This window comes from Hyposmocoma kahamanoa, unplaced genomic scaffold (genome assembly GCF_003589595.1).
Source record: "Hyposmocoma kahamanoa isolate Upper Pololo Valley unplaced genomic scaffold, ASM358959v1 87, whole genome shotgun sequence".
In the NCBI taxonomy this organism is placed as follows: domain Eukaryota; kingdom Metazoa; phylum Arthropoda; class Insecta; order Lepidoptera; family Cosmopterigidae; genus Hyposmocoma; species Hyposmocoma kahamanoa.
In genome coordinates, this window is record NW_020654422.1 from 10,829,558 (window position 1) to 10,846,207 (window position 16,650).

General features: G+C 34.7%; 2 protein-coding genes across 7 annotated transcripts in view; one reads left to right on the top strand and one right to left on the bottom strand.

Moving 5' to 3' along the window:
- LOC113235454 (gamma-tubulin complex component 2-like) overlaps positions 1-16,650 on the bottom strand; it is a 129,449-nt gene that overhangs the window by 12,293 nt on the left and 100,506 nt on the right. The gene's annotated exons all lie outside the window — the stretch shown is intronic.
- On the top strand, positions 127-15,767 carry LOC113235453 (transient receptor potential cation channel protein painless). Its single transcript, XM_026471140.1, has 2 exons — positions 127-290; positions 12,681-15,767. Exon 2 carries the CDS (start codon positions 12,701-12,703, stop codon positions 15,587-15,589), a length of 2,889 nt encoding a protein of 962 aa, XP_026326925.1. The 5' UTR covers positions 127-290; positions 12,681-12,700; the 3' UTR covers positions 15,590-15,767.

The window sequence follows — 16,650 nt, forward strand, 5'->3', positions numbered from 1 at the left end:
CCGAGCCACTAAAAACTACGAAGATTTTCGTCAATATGGCTCATTTAGATAAGGGTTATCAGCGGCAAACATTCTGCTACCATTAACTGTATGGTCGGTAATTGTATGGTCAATAGCGCAGGATCCGCGCCTCCCACACGGCAGCGCGCGCGCCTGCGGCGCCGCCTCACTCCGAGCACGGACCCGAGTGGCGCGGCCGCATAGTTCCGCAGCCGTGCGATCCAATCAACATCAGTGAACAAGTGCTTGTGAACAGTATACTTCCAGTGATCTAACATCCATTTGTTCAGGTTGGTTTGGAGTTATAAATATCATGATTGTGAAAAATTAGACAATTGTCTCTTTTCTGGATACATTTTTAGTAAATCGCGAGTAAAACCCTGCGTTTTTCGCAAGTTCTAATCGTGACGTTGTAACGTATAGTGTTACATATCGACAATGCAATAACAAAATTCACGAGAACCCGATCCAATTATTTCATTCCAACTTTGACATATCAACTGTGAACTGGCAACCGGTACTATCTCAATTTTGACAACTTTACACGGTGTAGAAAAAAATTGTTTGCATCATTTATATAGCGTCTGGTTTATTAAATAAAAATACGTAGTGTATGTGTAATAATAATATTAAAAAACTACCTATTTTTATTTAATAAATCAGATGCTATATAAATGACGCAAACATTTTTTTCTTTATCCTATAAGGTTGTCAAAATTGAGATAGTACTGATATCTAATTAATATTAAAGTGAAGTGTTTGGTTAGAGATAAATAACCTTACCTTACTGGATAGGTTTATTTGACTTATAGTATCTTTGAAATAGTAATCGGCCTCTCTCGTAAATATTCCAGCTCGCCTTTTACGATGAAGCTAAAATTTATGTTTATTTCAAACAAACCTCAACATCTTTTCATGCGCTCTACCGGCTTAAATGTTTAGAAATATTTAACGCCCATTCGGATTGAGAGAACCGGAGTCAGTGAAAATCGAAATGTCAACTACGAAAATGTCATCTCTATCACATCACCACTAAGTTAATGCAAAACATTAAATGTTGTGGGGCGCAAACATTGAAAAATCAGTTGTGAAGATCGAGGTCAACATAAGTGACGTCATCACAGGACGCGTGTTGCCGAGTTATACATTGTACGGGAAGCTGTAATTGATAAAGCGGTAGACAATTACGCGCTCCTGCTTCAGACCGTATTATTATGATGTTAAAATACGCACCTCCGGTAATAGCCTTAAAGTATACGCACACAATGAAGTCGTTAAATCGCAAATGCATATTTGTTATGCAATGCTGCGGTCATGTAGAGAGCGCTTGGTGCAACAGGCTAGGTTAGGTAGCTTTAGAAGGCTACGCGCGAATGGGTTTTAATATTAAGTTTCTAGCCTAACACCTAACTTTGCAGTTATCTTATGTTATATACCACGATAATTTAATATGTTACTTGTAATTCACGTATAAAAGTGACTTTTCAAAACCAAACAACCGTAGTAAAAGGTCGATAAAATGATGAATAATAGTGACAGACACGTAATGACCCCACGACTCTTGCATTAGACGGGGGCCTGACCGCGAGACCCCATAGGAAACTCATTAATTTAGCTAAGAGCAATCTCTACAGACACGAAACTATGCTATTTCTTACGTGAATGACTGTTGAGCACAGTGGTCAAATGCTTAAGTAGCAGCGACGGGTTTTGTTAATCAATCTTATTCATGAACCCACAAACGTTCCACTGCGTAAGCGCTGTATCCGATTCGTATTCGTATTTGTTTATGTTTTACGATGACACATTGGCTCGGGTCATCAAATAATGCAAACACTGCATTTGCTGACTGATGATGCCACGTCGGCGTCGCCCACTTGTCCTTACTAGGACACGCCAAATAGGGATAACCGCAATAGAACTACGAAAATATCGACTTCCGTAATAGATGTCAGCGAACGATGTTCCATAATTGGAAGACAATAATTTGATGCAAACTATTTAACACTTCCAAACACAGTATGGGCGTGTATAGCTGCAATAGAAACTGGTCATGATGCTTACAGTTCTAGTAGTGTCGTTTGCTTGATAATTAATTTCCGTGTGATTTCACCTTAGATAGTTTTATTATTCAAAAACCGGTCGAAATTAATATTCAAGTTATACACAGCAAAAGACAAGCATAGAGATTTTGGAGCGATATAAAAACGTACTTGCGTGAAATTACGTCCACGGAGATATCATAAAGATTATCAATGAAATTATCAACATATTTTGTTACTTTATTGGTTATCATGATAATTATTCATTCTGAATGAGTGTTATTAAAAATGGCAAACAGTGTGAAAACTCATTAAACACTTAGAGGAAGGAAAAAGTACGAAAAATGTTTAAAAACGATTTGGTTTGCGATGTTTTTTTGAGATTGACATTTGGCACGTTTGTATGCAAACACATGGCACATATTGCTAGCGGTAACATTTTATTGTTTCAAGTAATATTATAAAATTTAATAAATATCTAGGTATAGTTATCAATGATAATTACCACTTCGATCCCTGCTTTTTCGATTCCAACAACATTACTGTGTACTACTAAAAAATGGAAAGCAGATTTAAAGCACGATGGCAAATAATAAAAAACAAACATAGATATAAGAGGAAATAAAACAGAGGAACAAAAGTAACAACAGGCAGAAAGTGTAACTGAGAAGTAAAGTCTGTAAAAACTGTTAATCTCAAATGAGCCCGCGTCGCTCCAATAAATCGAAATAGAAACGCGTTTGAACGCCTTTAGCAGCACTTTATTAGCCATTAAACTTTTGATACAAAAGTTCATTAGTAGTAGCAAACTTAGTATTCATCATTGTACAAACATCCTACTACTAGGCAAGGGCATTTTTATTTCGTAAATGTGTTTATCACGCTTAATTTATCATCACAGATTATGTTTTATTGCAACCAGCAGGAGTTCAACTCTCAAATAACTGATTTGCTGGAAACGAAATTTGTGCTTTCGGCAACATCAACAATATAAAATTATTCATGGTGAATGCTATGTATATTTAAATTTTGAGCATATCTGTTGTATGTAAAACACAACTTATACAAAGCAATACAAATGATACGCAACTAGTACAATATTTGCATTGAAGACCAAATCTATTGAGATCATCTTTGCAGCAAGTTTAACAATTAACAAAGAATAAAATTATTGTTTGGTGAAATCCATATTTTGTCAGTGTACTTAAAATTTTTTGCTCCGATAAAAATGAACATTAGTAGGGAGAAAGTACCTACAACGTGTCTCAGATTTTAGGCCGAAACGAATTAAGCACAACGTTGACAAAAAGCAGCTCGACTCTTCGAAAAGTGAGTGATGAAATTCAAGTGTCGTGTGCGGAACGGAAGGCTTTTACCACTTACTTGGCCAAGTACCGGATGTGTGGCAATCGCAGATTCTCCGTGCTTATTCTGGCCGCCTATCTCTGGCGCATCGCCATTATGCTATCGGTACTTATGACTTATGACTCTTACGAGATTTCATATTGCTCACGTTTCTTCCATAAACAGTCATCAAAACTCATTTTTGTTGAGATAGATCCCATATTTTGCTTACACAAATGTAAAATTTCTAAATTCGTGTTGTGACTTCGTTGTTAGAAATAGTTTCTACACGTAACGTTACAATACTATAAGCTAGTTTGTATGAATTAAGCATGACGGACTTAATTGATAGACTCAGTGACGAAACTGGCTTAAAATTCATCAACTTTGAAGTGACCGTTAGCAATTACCCGGTCTCACACGACTCTGATTTAGTGTTACGTAGGCAAATTAAAGCTCTCATGTATTTATTATTCATTATTTAATACTTTACGTGGAAAGTAGATGTTTGGTTCAAATCAAGAAACCAAAGTAGTCAATTCGCTAGTTTATTTATATATTTTTTAATATGAAACGTAAATGAAAGTGTTTGAGTGTGAAATCTGCAAATATGATTATAAAACAAGTTGCACCAGTTCCAAGGTAGTCGAGGTGGAGGTTGAGTCACTGCATAATATTTGTTCACTTCGGAGACCCTAAACGCCCACATCACGTCTGCTTTGGTTGGCTTTCATTCATAATCATAAATTAGTAAAAAAGTAGTAGACGGTCAAAGTTATTCAACTATATTTAGTGTATATACCGCCTTTTCCATTTAAAAATTCAAATTTGTTTTGACGACTATAGAGGTGAGAATCTAATATAGACATTTGTTTATGTTAGATAATGTTTTACTATCTCGACTAGTGTTGTTAAAAAACCGTTTTTTTTCTGAGGTGAAAAAAAAACTATGAAAAAAACATGATAAGAAACCGTTTTTTTCTGAGGTACGTATTTTTTCTAAAAGTATTTAAATAAAAATATTACAATCTTTATATCTCTATATCTTTTGTTGTTAATATTATTCTTTATAGATAAATTGCTCAAAAGAAATGGGCAACACTTACACTGTTGTCAATTTGTGGCGAATTCCCCAAATTGCGGGGAATTTCAACTCGATTGGGCATTTTGTGAGATTGATGCTATGTGGGGAAAATGCGGGGATTCTGACATTTTACCTTTTTTTTAAATCTATCGATTGATGTTGCATCGCTACTTTGATGATTACTGAAAAAAACACTACTTATTTATTTATCTAAGAGCGATTTCAACATTTTTTCCACATCGCGCATATCCCAATAGCAACATTTACATAGAATTATTAGCAAGCCGAATAAATAAAATTATTCGATAGGATTTGAAGCACTTTATCCGGAATTGTTAAATTACTACTATTATCAGTCGGTGCGTCTTGAGCCGACGACCCTTCTAGTAAAACCACAAATGAAGATTAAATTTTTGTTATAATTATCATAGTAATTGATTTTAATAAACATGTTTTCTATATACATTCACATGTATATATTCTTAAAATAAAAGTTAGTGTCTCATTTTATTTCAGTTATTCCATTTTACTTTTTCTGAAAAAAAAAAACCAAATTTAGAAAAAATCCAGGGCGCTGTGTTTTTTTCAAAAATGTGAAAATTAAAATTTGGTTTTTTTTCAAGTTACAACACTAATCTCGATACATAAGGAACATAATCTTAAATAAAATAAAAACTTACAATGTAAAATGGTGTCACCCTTATGAAAAACTATAATTATGCTAACTCCATATAAAACAACCAGATCGGTATTGCAGCTCACCAGGCCGTTACCCTTTCCGACTAGTCTCGTATAATAACAACAAATCAAATGTTGGTGTTGAGTAGCAGATGGTTTTGCACAATGTTGTGTTTGTAATGTTAATTACATTTTGTTAATATGCTAACATTATGAATATGTACGAAAATACGTATCTGTGCTTCAATATTTTTCATACTCTACTGTACTGTATACTCTACTGTAGGTAGTTTCTAGATACACTAAGTTCAAATAATATACTAACCAACACTAACAAAACAATAGCGTAAGCACAATGTGTAAAAAATATTTAAACAGCAAATTTCTAATAGAATGAACAGTGGTTAGTAATTTGTAAATCAATGACCACTAACTCTAATTTCGTCGAAATTGAGTCACGTTTATTAATTAATCAACTACCTCACGTTTAAATTTTTTTTCTAATCCGCTTTCACAAGATTTGTTGAAGTGGATATATAATAATAATAATAATAACGCACACACTTAATATAGCCCCGCACTAGGGAATCCATGTGTCGCAGTTGTCATGGACATACATATATCCACAAATTACACCCAAACTGACGAGAGAAATAAATGTACGAGATACAAATATTTCTCCCGGCCCGGGAATCGAACATGGGACCTCTGCGCGGCAGTCCGGCGTGGTAACCGTTCGGCCACTGAGGCAGTTACTTCAGAAATTTTATTACATACACCATACATATACAGTGAATTATGTCCCTCGGCCAGACAGAAACTGTCTCTGTGAAGGAAGTTGAATTTGAAAATAATGAAATGCACCAGTGCCTTTTTACACTGACACATTGCAAAAGCCATTATTAAATATATTAACTAATTTCTCCGCGAACGAGAGGGCGGGACGATCAATTATATTTCAACACAGGAACTAGTAGCATGCAGTAGAATCTTAAAACAAGTTTTATATTATACTTAAAAAGCTGTTACATGAATTTACAACTTATATGTATGTCCGGTTAAGTCGATTTTACCTTGTCTATTCGAGAGCGTGATCAACACAACAAAGAGAAACAACGGAAGCCACTAATTGCCAAACCGATTACTTTTTTTTATATAATACATAGTTGGTACCTACTTTCGTCTCTAGTCGTGTCGCTGCCGGCTATGGGTTAACAGAACAATAAAAAGTAAAAAAAGGACAGAACATGTAAGCTCCGTGCTGCATTGTCCATAGTCAAGCGCTCATTATTTGTGTAGATCAATAGGCCCATCGTACTCTAGTAAATACTGTAGCGGATGGTTAGCGTTATTTTTTTATAACACCAAGTGACGGGACGAACAAGTCGTGCGCCTGGTGGAAAGCGACATGCCTGTCCATAACAGTTGCAGTGCCACTCAGAGCATTAAATCGCAAGATCTTAGGGGCATTTCCAATGCGCCCGTCACCCTCAGATATAAGTTGACAAGTCCCATGTGCCCGTAATTTCATCACCTTACCCTTCAAAACAGGAATTGCCCCCAAGCAGTAATGCTCACGTTACTGCTTGGGGGCAGAAATAGGTAAGGTGGCAGTACTTCCCCAGACGAACTCTTTCACAAGGAGCTCTATTGCTATTAAATTACTAGTGCTACTATTTCGTTGGGGAGCATTATATTATTTGTCTTTCCGGCTCAGGGTTCAGTTTAAGCATCTGTTTAGACGTGTTATCGGGTAAACTGTCGACAGATAGTGGCTAAAAAGTCGTTGAAAACCAAGTACAAGTTCCGACAACAAGCACATACAAAAATTAGTGAGGTCCGCTGGTTCGTTCCGTGGCTTAGATGGCATGGCGTCTGCCATGGTTTGCTAGAAGACGTCGGTTCGAATCCGGCCGTATCGAAGAAATTTTTTCTAAGTATTCGATCTTTGTATTAATAATTTAGGCTTAAAGAGTTTACGCTAATAGGACAAATAAACGGCATCAATTATTGAAACTATTATTAATTTATTTTAGTATTATTATGACTCTGACATTATCTTATTATTATTAATTTTGTTACTTTATACTGTTTAAGGGGACGCAGTATATTATAATAATTTTATTCTAAATTGGGTATTGTTATATTAAATGTTTAGGTAACGGATCAAATACTTCTTATTCTTTTTATGAAATAGGCATAGCCATCCACCTCTTCTCAAGCTCCAGCTGAAGATCAGCGCTGCGGCTCTGGCCCAGCATTAAGCTGAGCTGGCTAGTCTTTTCGGCTTATATTATGTATTTAGTAATACATACTCTTTTTATTTTTTTTATTTTTATTCTTTAATTTAAATTTAGATTAATATTATTATATTTTTTTGTATATTTATTATACAGTGGAGTAATATCACAAAAAATAATCAATTCAATACAAATTTAATTGTCGACAGATATAGGAAATGAAACAATTTTTCCGGATTTAAATCGCGTATATTTGTTTTTTCAAACAAACCGATGTTTCGGGCGCTTTACGTCGGTTTGTTTGAAAAAAACAAATATACGCGATTTAAATCCGAAAAAATTGTTTCATTTCCTATGTGTAACAATCGCGAAAACGTAAGAACTCGATATGTCGACAGATAATTAGAAGAAACATTGGTTTAAAAAGAAGAATAACAATACTATCACTGTTTTTCACTTTGCTCCGTTATTAATTGATAATTTGTCGAAATTTATGTGGCATCTTTGTAAGGGAATCTCTACCCAAATAATCAAACCATCAAAAGAATTTTAGTAGTATTTTTTATAAAAAGAGTTTTAATGTAATATATGAAGGGACATTATTTTTCTAAATAATATTTCTAGATTCCTTAATTAAAAGTACAGTGTGTATCAAAGCAACGGAAATGATATAGTCAATAATCGTGTATAAAGTAGTCGTTTTTATTTAAGTACGACTATGTAGTGTGCGTTGCGAAAGTAAACCGTATAAATACAGTGTGAAATATTCTTTTAACATAAACACACTCAATATGCAAATTTAACGATGGGGTTATTGAAAGATGAATGTTAGTGTTTGCAGTGCGAGGCTGAGTCAAGGCAATGTATATACATGGCTCATTCTGTGATCTGTGACAAATTTAAATAACAATAATATTAAGAATACAGAACAGAAACTTTTTAAATTCCCACTAATAAGACCGAACCTAACATGTAAGAGTAATTAATCATGCGCATCGAAATAAATAATTAGTAATTCTACGTGAACTACCGCCCAGATAATAATTAGTAACTAAAGTTTCGATGATGCACAGGATAAAGAGTACTATAAACTTGACAGTTAAAGATTCCGTATTATTACGCATATTACACAGTATTATTAATTAATAGCAATAGAGCTCCTTGTGAAAGAGTTCGTCCTGGGAAGTATTGCCACCTTACTTATTTCTGCCGCCAAGCAGTAATGTAAGCATTACTGCGTTCCGGTTCTAAAGGCTAAGTAAGGGTGCTGGTGAAATTACAGGCTCACGGTGACGAGCGCAGTGGCAGTGCCCCTCAGGTCTTTGCGATTTAAAGCACAGAGTGGCACTGCAACTGGTATGGATAGGCGTGTAGCTTACCACCAGGCGCACGACTTGTTCGTCCCGTCAGATATTATTTAAAAAAATTCAACTTTATGCCGCTTGCGATAAAAACGGTCCAAAGAGTTGATGTGTTTGATTGTACACAAATGATTGTAACATCTATTCTACTTATGGACAGCAATAAAGCTATTGAGTATTGAACATAATCTAAAATTTTTTTTTAATAAAAAATTGCAATTTTTATTCTACTATTAAATTAATATGCAGTTCTTTAGGTAATTTTTTTTTATCTAACAATAGTCTACGTAGGTAAACAGCTTCTTTACAGTCGGTACTTATTTAAAAAAAGTTTACGTGCAAATCCAAATCGTGATGTTTTCATTTTAATAATATTACAATTTTCATAGTGAAAAGGTCATCTTTATCGCAAGTCATGGGACGCGGAGGCACGCCCATGGTTATTCAGCTCTTTATTATATTTCGAGTGTTTCAATTCAACAGATAAATGCCAAGGACAATGAATGCGAATTCACAGAAGTAGACCAAGGTTATGGATACCATGTATTTTCAAATTCAAATATGTGCATTTAATATCTAAGACGAAGGCTGTATTGCTATCTAGATTTCACAATGTATTTCATTCTGTAGAGGCCAAGACCAATAAATAGGCACGAGTGGATGCTCAAAATAATGTACAACTGAATATTGATAATTATCATGATAATTACCAAAGAAAATATATTGTATTTTGATGTAGTCAGCAATAAAAATGGTTCCTTGCAATACCGAAACATTGCGAGGCAAACCTAACAACTAACATAAACAAAGACAGACATATTGATTGTAGAAAAATTGTCTCATAATCTATTATTAATGTCATAATGGCTTTATTCACTGCTACCATTACCTGATCTATTGGGATCACTACTAATGCCAATTCGGAGCCATGGCCAACAGCGATCTTCCTAGGTTCGACAGTTCTGATGTCCTATGGTTGTAGTATGTGGCTTCCCAGTATGCAGCTTCGTACGCTCATCATGCGTAGCAGGCAGCATTGGGCGTGTAGATGCAGATGAATTTAATACGCCCCGTGGCAGAATCTACACTGTTTTTTTCTCTGCCCAAGATTTGACTTGTTTAAGTCACAGTGCCATCATAATCCTCATATAACAATCAGTGAACGTTATAACTTGGACCTTGCCATCAGATGAGATGGAAGTCAAATCCGTACTTAGATTTGCACAAAAAAAAACAATAATCTAATTTACATGTGTATAACTTTATTCTTTACCATCAACTGAAGTTTCCACAATTTTACGAATGGTAGCCATAGTATATAGCATATATCCGAGTATAGTCCTAAAATACGCAATGAAATTCTCAAATCTATGTTACTGAAAGTACTGTTTGGCGTTTATTGCAAAATCACGTTACAATGTTATAAACGTAGCGATAATCCGATTCAGTGTATTGTTTATCTTCTCAATTCACATTTTACTCGTGATTCTGGATTTTGTTACAAAACACTGAACAGCACCAAATGTATCGTAAATTAAATTGGACACTGAAGATGAATCACGAATTAGATGATAACAACATTAAACGAATTGATTATATACAATCTATTATGTCTATGAAGGTGCATGTGAAAACACTCTCCTATATAAAACAAAGTAACAATATACGAGCTTGCAGTAAGTGGGTACTATAGACGGCTCTATTCTTTAATCTATTTCTGTTAATTTTTCACTCACATTTTTTATATATTCATTAAAAAACATTTAAGGCCAGGGTCTAAACTTTTACACTTCACTTATTCCATCTGCATTCTATTGTGTGTAAGAGCTCTCTGATTTGTTAAGCACTTTATAATTCTATCGAGTTTGTAATTGGTTTAATTAAATCTCTCAATTAATCACTATAGTAAATAGTCATTGAAGGCATTCCTTTCCTTTCTAAACTTTTGAACAGGTGGTTTGAAGTATAAAGGCCAATCTCAATTGGGATGAAATGGCCAGCATTGAACAAAAGCGCTTTTGATGTACAGCCGAGGACAAAAGTTATTCTTATAGTCGTACATTTCTATAGCAGCAGGAAAAAATGTTATAGTATAAAATGTTGCTCTATATATACTCATCTCTACTTGTAAGTAAACAGTTTTAAACAAATGTTTACTAAAATCATTTCAGTACTGATTAAAAAAACTTTACTGATAAATTGAGATGAAAAGTATAGTAATCTTTAAATAAATCTATCACCAACAGATTTCAGAATATAAAAGTTTATATCGACTTAAATTAACATTCGGGCCCGAAATAATTCCAAGCCAGTAGGAAGCAACAATCAATATTGAAATTTTTTTCCACATAAGTGTACGTCAGTATTCAACCACGTAGAGTATCTTAGCGCGTTCCGATGAACGAGCACTTTGTTTACTGTAAACGTTTAATGGCGCTTTGAATTTTGTTTCCATTTATTTTGGCTACTCAGTAGACATCGTCACGTAATGTTCACTTTGAACTACTAAACTCCAACGTTCATTGCTTTACTAATTTTTGTTTAACAATAAATACTATTAAAATCCCCAATATCGTCAATTCTAGTTTATAAGCAAATCGATGTATCAGTTTTATTATTATTTAAATTTCATTCTTATTACTAGAATTATTAATATTATAATAATACGATGACCATGACGAATTTAGGGCAAATCCGATGACAAATATTTCCTCATGTAGTAGAACAACCATGGTAAATCGCTTTAAGATGATAACTAAGTCTGTAGTGCATGATTTATTGCGAAGAATCATTTTAAAATATACTAAGCTTATTAAAGGAATACATATAAAAACGAATAGAGTAGTTACGTAATAACATGAATCATACGGAGGGTAATTTAATTGGTACGTACAGTAAATGCGTTAATATGCGGGTACTGAAAATGTTGATAAACAGCACCTCGAACAAACGAAACGGCGTAGCCTTTCATCGACTCATCAAGAACCAAACAACAATTATAGTGTAATAAAATCCTGCACAAATTGGGAGTAATAAAACAGGCGGAGAAGCAGAATTTTCGTTACTATATGACTGCAACTAAGAACGAGTATTGAGTTTAAAGAAATTCTATTTACACAATTATTAAGAATAACACAATAAAAAGAGCAAATCGGTCCAATTGCTGCGGTAGGTGAGAGAGCCCAGCACGTGTGTAGCATTAATTTTATAGCACCCGGAGAAATTCAGAACAATTGCCCCTTCATTATTGCTTCCATGACCAGAAAGTTAAAGAAAACGTGAACTAGCTCATTTAAAATGATGACGGATAAACTCCGCGTACCTTAGGTATCATATTACTTTATGGTGCGTGATGCAATAACATATGAGCCAAATACAACTACTTTTTTCTTCTTTTTTTTCTTACTTATTATTTCTTATTGTTGTGTGTGTTTGTGGAAATTCAATAAACGTGTTTTGTCTATCTATTTAACAAAAACCATCCAAATAAGAGATATTAAGTGTATGTCGGTAGATAGTAATAGAACGATGAGCGTGTTAAATGTAGTAACTCCTTTATGAATAGATTTATACAGAGTTAACGGCACCCGCAAACGCCAATCATGGTCGTTTCTCACGAATGTTTATTCAATCGTTTAGCAATTTTAATTAAATCAACAAGCATAGATATATAAGCGTGGCAATGCTTTTCACTGGTAACGTCTAACTCTTATCAATGCCAAATGTAATGGTATAGGACAGTGTTTTTGTAACTCCGCGAGTAGAGTACAAGTATTATTGATCCTCCAGATGTTTGCCCTAAAACACTGATTGAACGTAATTGGATAATAACGTTACAATTAATATGTACTACGAAGAGTTCTTTGAAAATACAATTATTTCAATGAGAAAATTGGTCAAAGTATATAAATGTTTGTTTTCTTATTTACAGATGCCACTGATGTGTAAGACATGGCCCAGGACACTTACGAGATGACCACGAATCGGCAACTATCACGAGGTAGCTCGCTTTTCGGCACCGACCCTCAGGTGCAATTCCGGACCGCACTACGAAACAACGATTTCCACACTTTCAAAAAACTCGTAGATTCTGGGTCTGTCGATTTGGAGCACGTATATCAGTATCCAGACTACAAAACAATTTTGGAGCTAGCAATCACCGAAAAAAACCGACTGGAGTTTGTAAAGCTTTTGTTACAACCACAAAACAAGGTCCAAGTCAACAAAATAAACGAGTCGCATTCAGCAGCGCCAATTCATTTTGCTGTGGATTGTGGCAACATTGAAGCTCTAAAACTTCTTTTAGATTGTGATGAGATAGACGTAAATGTTAAAAGTAAGGGAAATACTGCTTTATTGTTGGCAATTAAGAAAATAGAGGACCTCGAAGATGATCGCGAGCGTGAGATATATATTTACGAAGATATGGTAGAGTTGCTACTGAAAGCGGGATGCAACCCCAATTCTCCCGATTCTAAGGGAGTAACACCAGTGCATTCTGCAGCAAAACAGGGGCTCGAGAGAATCATAACCGATATACTGCATAACGCTAAAGAAAGAGTTAATCTCGATGCATATAAAGATTACAAAGGGAAAACTGCAAGATATTATTTGAATGAAGCTTTTCCTCACCTTGTATCAGATTTCGATTCTGGTGCACAGGCCAATGAAGTTATCGACGTTGATAAACTGTTTTCCTACCTCAGTAGACATGAGGATGATAATTTTGTTCGGGATTTTTTGAAGCTTGTCAGAAAAAATGAACACCGCAATGCGTTGGCCGCTAATAACGGAATGAACACAATGTTGCAGTTAGCAGCAGAAAAAGGTTTCGAGAATGTAGTTAAAACTTTGCTTGATTCTGGAGCAGATCCAAATGCAACATTTTCAGGAAATACATATCGTCCAATAGGGTATGCATGCCAGAATGGTTATTGTAGAATTCTTAAAATGTTTATTGACAACGAATCAACACTCTTCGATCCAATTCACGGCGAGTCGCTTTTGCAAGTCGCCATTAAAGGGATGCAAACGTACGCCAAAAATCCTAAATCAGATTTTAAAGGATGTTTGGACTTGCTGCTAACACATCACAAAATTATGGGTAATATTAATGTTAATCACCTAGATATGAAGAATAACACTGCTCTTCACTACGCTGCGAGGAACGGTGACAATGAAACTGTTTTGGAACTATTAAGGAATGGAGCTTGCATTGGCTTACGCAATAAGTTTAATGTACCGCCGTTGGCAGACATTAGCGCCAAGACACTGGAAACTTATTTGGACGAATGCATCACTTCAAATGACGAACGACCAGGCGATGACGACTACGAAATACACATAAAATACAGCTTTCTTGTTTATCCAAATAATTCACTTGAAAATGAAAAGAGTCGAGAGCCCCTTATGAAAACTAGTAACAATAATATCAAAGAATGTGACGCTTTTTTAACCCCAGAAACAGATGCTTTATTATACATGACCAGAATGCAAGAAATGCGGCCGCTATTAAAACACCCGGTCATTACAAGTTTCTTGTATTTGAAATGGCAAAGAATAAGCTGCCTTTTCTACGCAAATATTACTTTCTATTCGCTTTTGTGGTTGTGTCTTATTTTTTATATCATATTCGGATACGGGGTGGAAAAGAAACAGTCAGACTCCATTGAAGTTCTAAATGTCGTTACGCATGTTGGTGCTATTATTGGACTGATTATATTGGTTGTTCGAGAACTGTTTCAAATGATCGTATCTCCAACAAAATATTTGCAGAGTATTGAAAATTGGATGGAAATAGCGTTGATAATCGTTACTGCTTGGATAGTTTGCTATGATAGAGCTTCCGAATCTACAAAGCAACAATTATCTGCAGTCGCTATCCTTCTATCTTCGGCTGAACTGGTACTGCTTATCGGACAATTTCCCACGTTATCAACCAATATCACAATGTTAAAAACGGTATCGTGGAACTTCTTCAAGTTTCTTCTTTGGTATTGCATTTTAATAATTGCTTTCGCCTTAAGTTTCTACACTTTATTCAGAAAAGTGTCGGAAGACGAAGATCAAGTACCCCCGAATCCAAATACGACTGAGAAAGGTGAAGAGGAAGGGGACGAGGAAGAGTTTTTTAACGATCCGGGTCGGTCGTTATTCAAGACTATTGTTATGTTGACTGGTGAATTCGACGCGGGGTCGATCAAGTTCAGTACATTCCCAGTTACAAGTCATATAATATTTATGGTATTTGTGTTCATGATTCCAATAGTGCTTTTCAATTTGTTGAACGGTCTGGCCGTTAGCGATACTCAGGAAATTAAAGCAGACGCCGAACTTGTTGGTCATATTGCGCGAGTCAAATTAATTTCCTATTTCGAAAGCGTGCTTATTGGAAACGCTAGTGACTACACAAAACCTATAGGATGCTGTTCGTGGTTGCCTCAAAGCTTTCAGAAATTGTACACAATGAAACCACAAATGCTATGCATTAAACCTTTAGCAAAGCGTATAAGTTTATTCCCTCACTTTTTACCTATGTATCGAATAATTGTGAAGCCTAACCAAGAGAACAAAATCAAAATTCCACGCGCTGAACCTTTGAGTAAATTCGGAGACGATTTTGAAGATATTGAGAGTGGTGGATGTTGTTTGGAACGATGTCAAGACTACAGACTAGAAAGGAAAATCGTAAAAAAGGCAAAGTGTGTTATAAGCGATAAAACGAACATTTCGGTATTTGACGAAATTAAACACAAACTAAACCAGTATGAGTCCAAGATAGAGAGCCTCGAAAACACATTGAAAGAAGTATTGCAGGCTTTGCACTCTTACAAAAAGTAATGTTAATCACTACACATTTTCTCGTTACATTGCTTTTAAAAAATGTTGTTGTAGTAACATTTTAATCTTACACAAGAACAAATTATAAGTAACAGAACTAATTAATTTTGTTAGCGTTTATGTAATTTAACATATAATTAATTCTCATTAAAAAATGCCTTCCACTAGAGTAAGCATTCGTAATATTAATAAGTATAATATATTATTTCTACATTTCAACTATGTTATAAAATAAATAATGTACCGAGCCATACTTTTGTTTAAATTTATTTCGCAATATTACGTTTCAACCCTTGTAAGTTCAATTACTAGGTACGGGTGAGCATTACTCTCATCGTCGTCATCAACATAAATTATAGTCCATTTCAATCCATTTTATTAAAAAAGTTTAGTGTTGGCCAATCGTAACATGTATTGCAAAACAATTAATCAATTGATGATTCGATTTGTATAATTGAATCAATTGGAACTAGTTTTTATTTTACTGTTATCAAACAAAATATGTTATTCGACACTGAGTGGTAATAAATTAAATATTATCGGACTTAATGTTGGCAAGAGTAACAAATTTCGAAACAAAAAGATGCATAATTAAAGATTTCGTTTAGTTAGCTTTGTGTTAAAAAAATATTATAAATATATATGAAATTGAATAAATCAGTTAAATTTATTAAGTCTCTAAATCGATTATTATTAATGTTATTTAACAATGTTACTTGAAATAAGAGTTGGGCAATTGATTTCCAAGTCGTATGTTTGTAGCGCTTCTTGCAGTAATTCGTGTTAAACTGTTGGACTTGACGGGGGATCAGCGGTGAGAGAGACATTCGATATTTTAATTGAAACATTGTTATTGGAGATATAAAAATGTGTTAGCTTGTGAATGAACATGATGTCCTTATACTATAGTTCGCTTTAATTCATTTTAGATAAAAGGTAAACAAACCGGTTTGGATTAAGGTCTTAAGCAATCATAGGAAATGAAACTATTTTTCCGGATTGAAACCCTTTACATGGGACCTGTAAAGGGTCCGAAACGTCAGCTTGTTTGAAAAAACAAA

Excerpts from the sequence above, each read along its gene's own strand:
- LOC113235453 (XM_026471140.1), top strand. The coding sequence starts at position 12,701 with ATGGCCCAGGACACTTACGAGATGACCACGAATCGGCAACTATCACGA.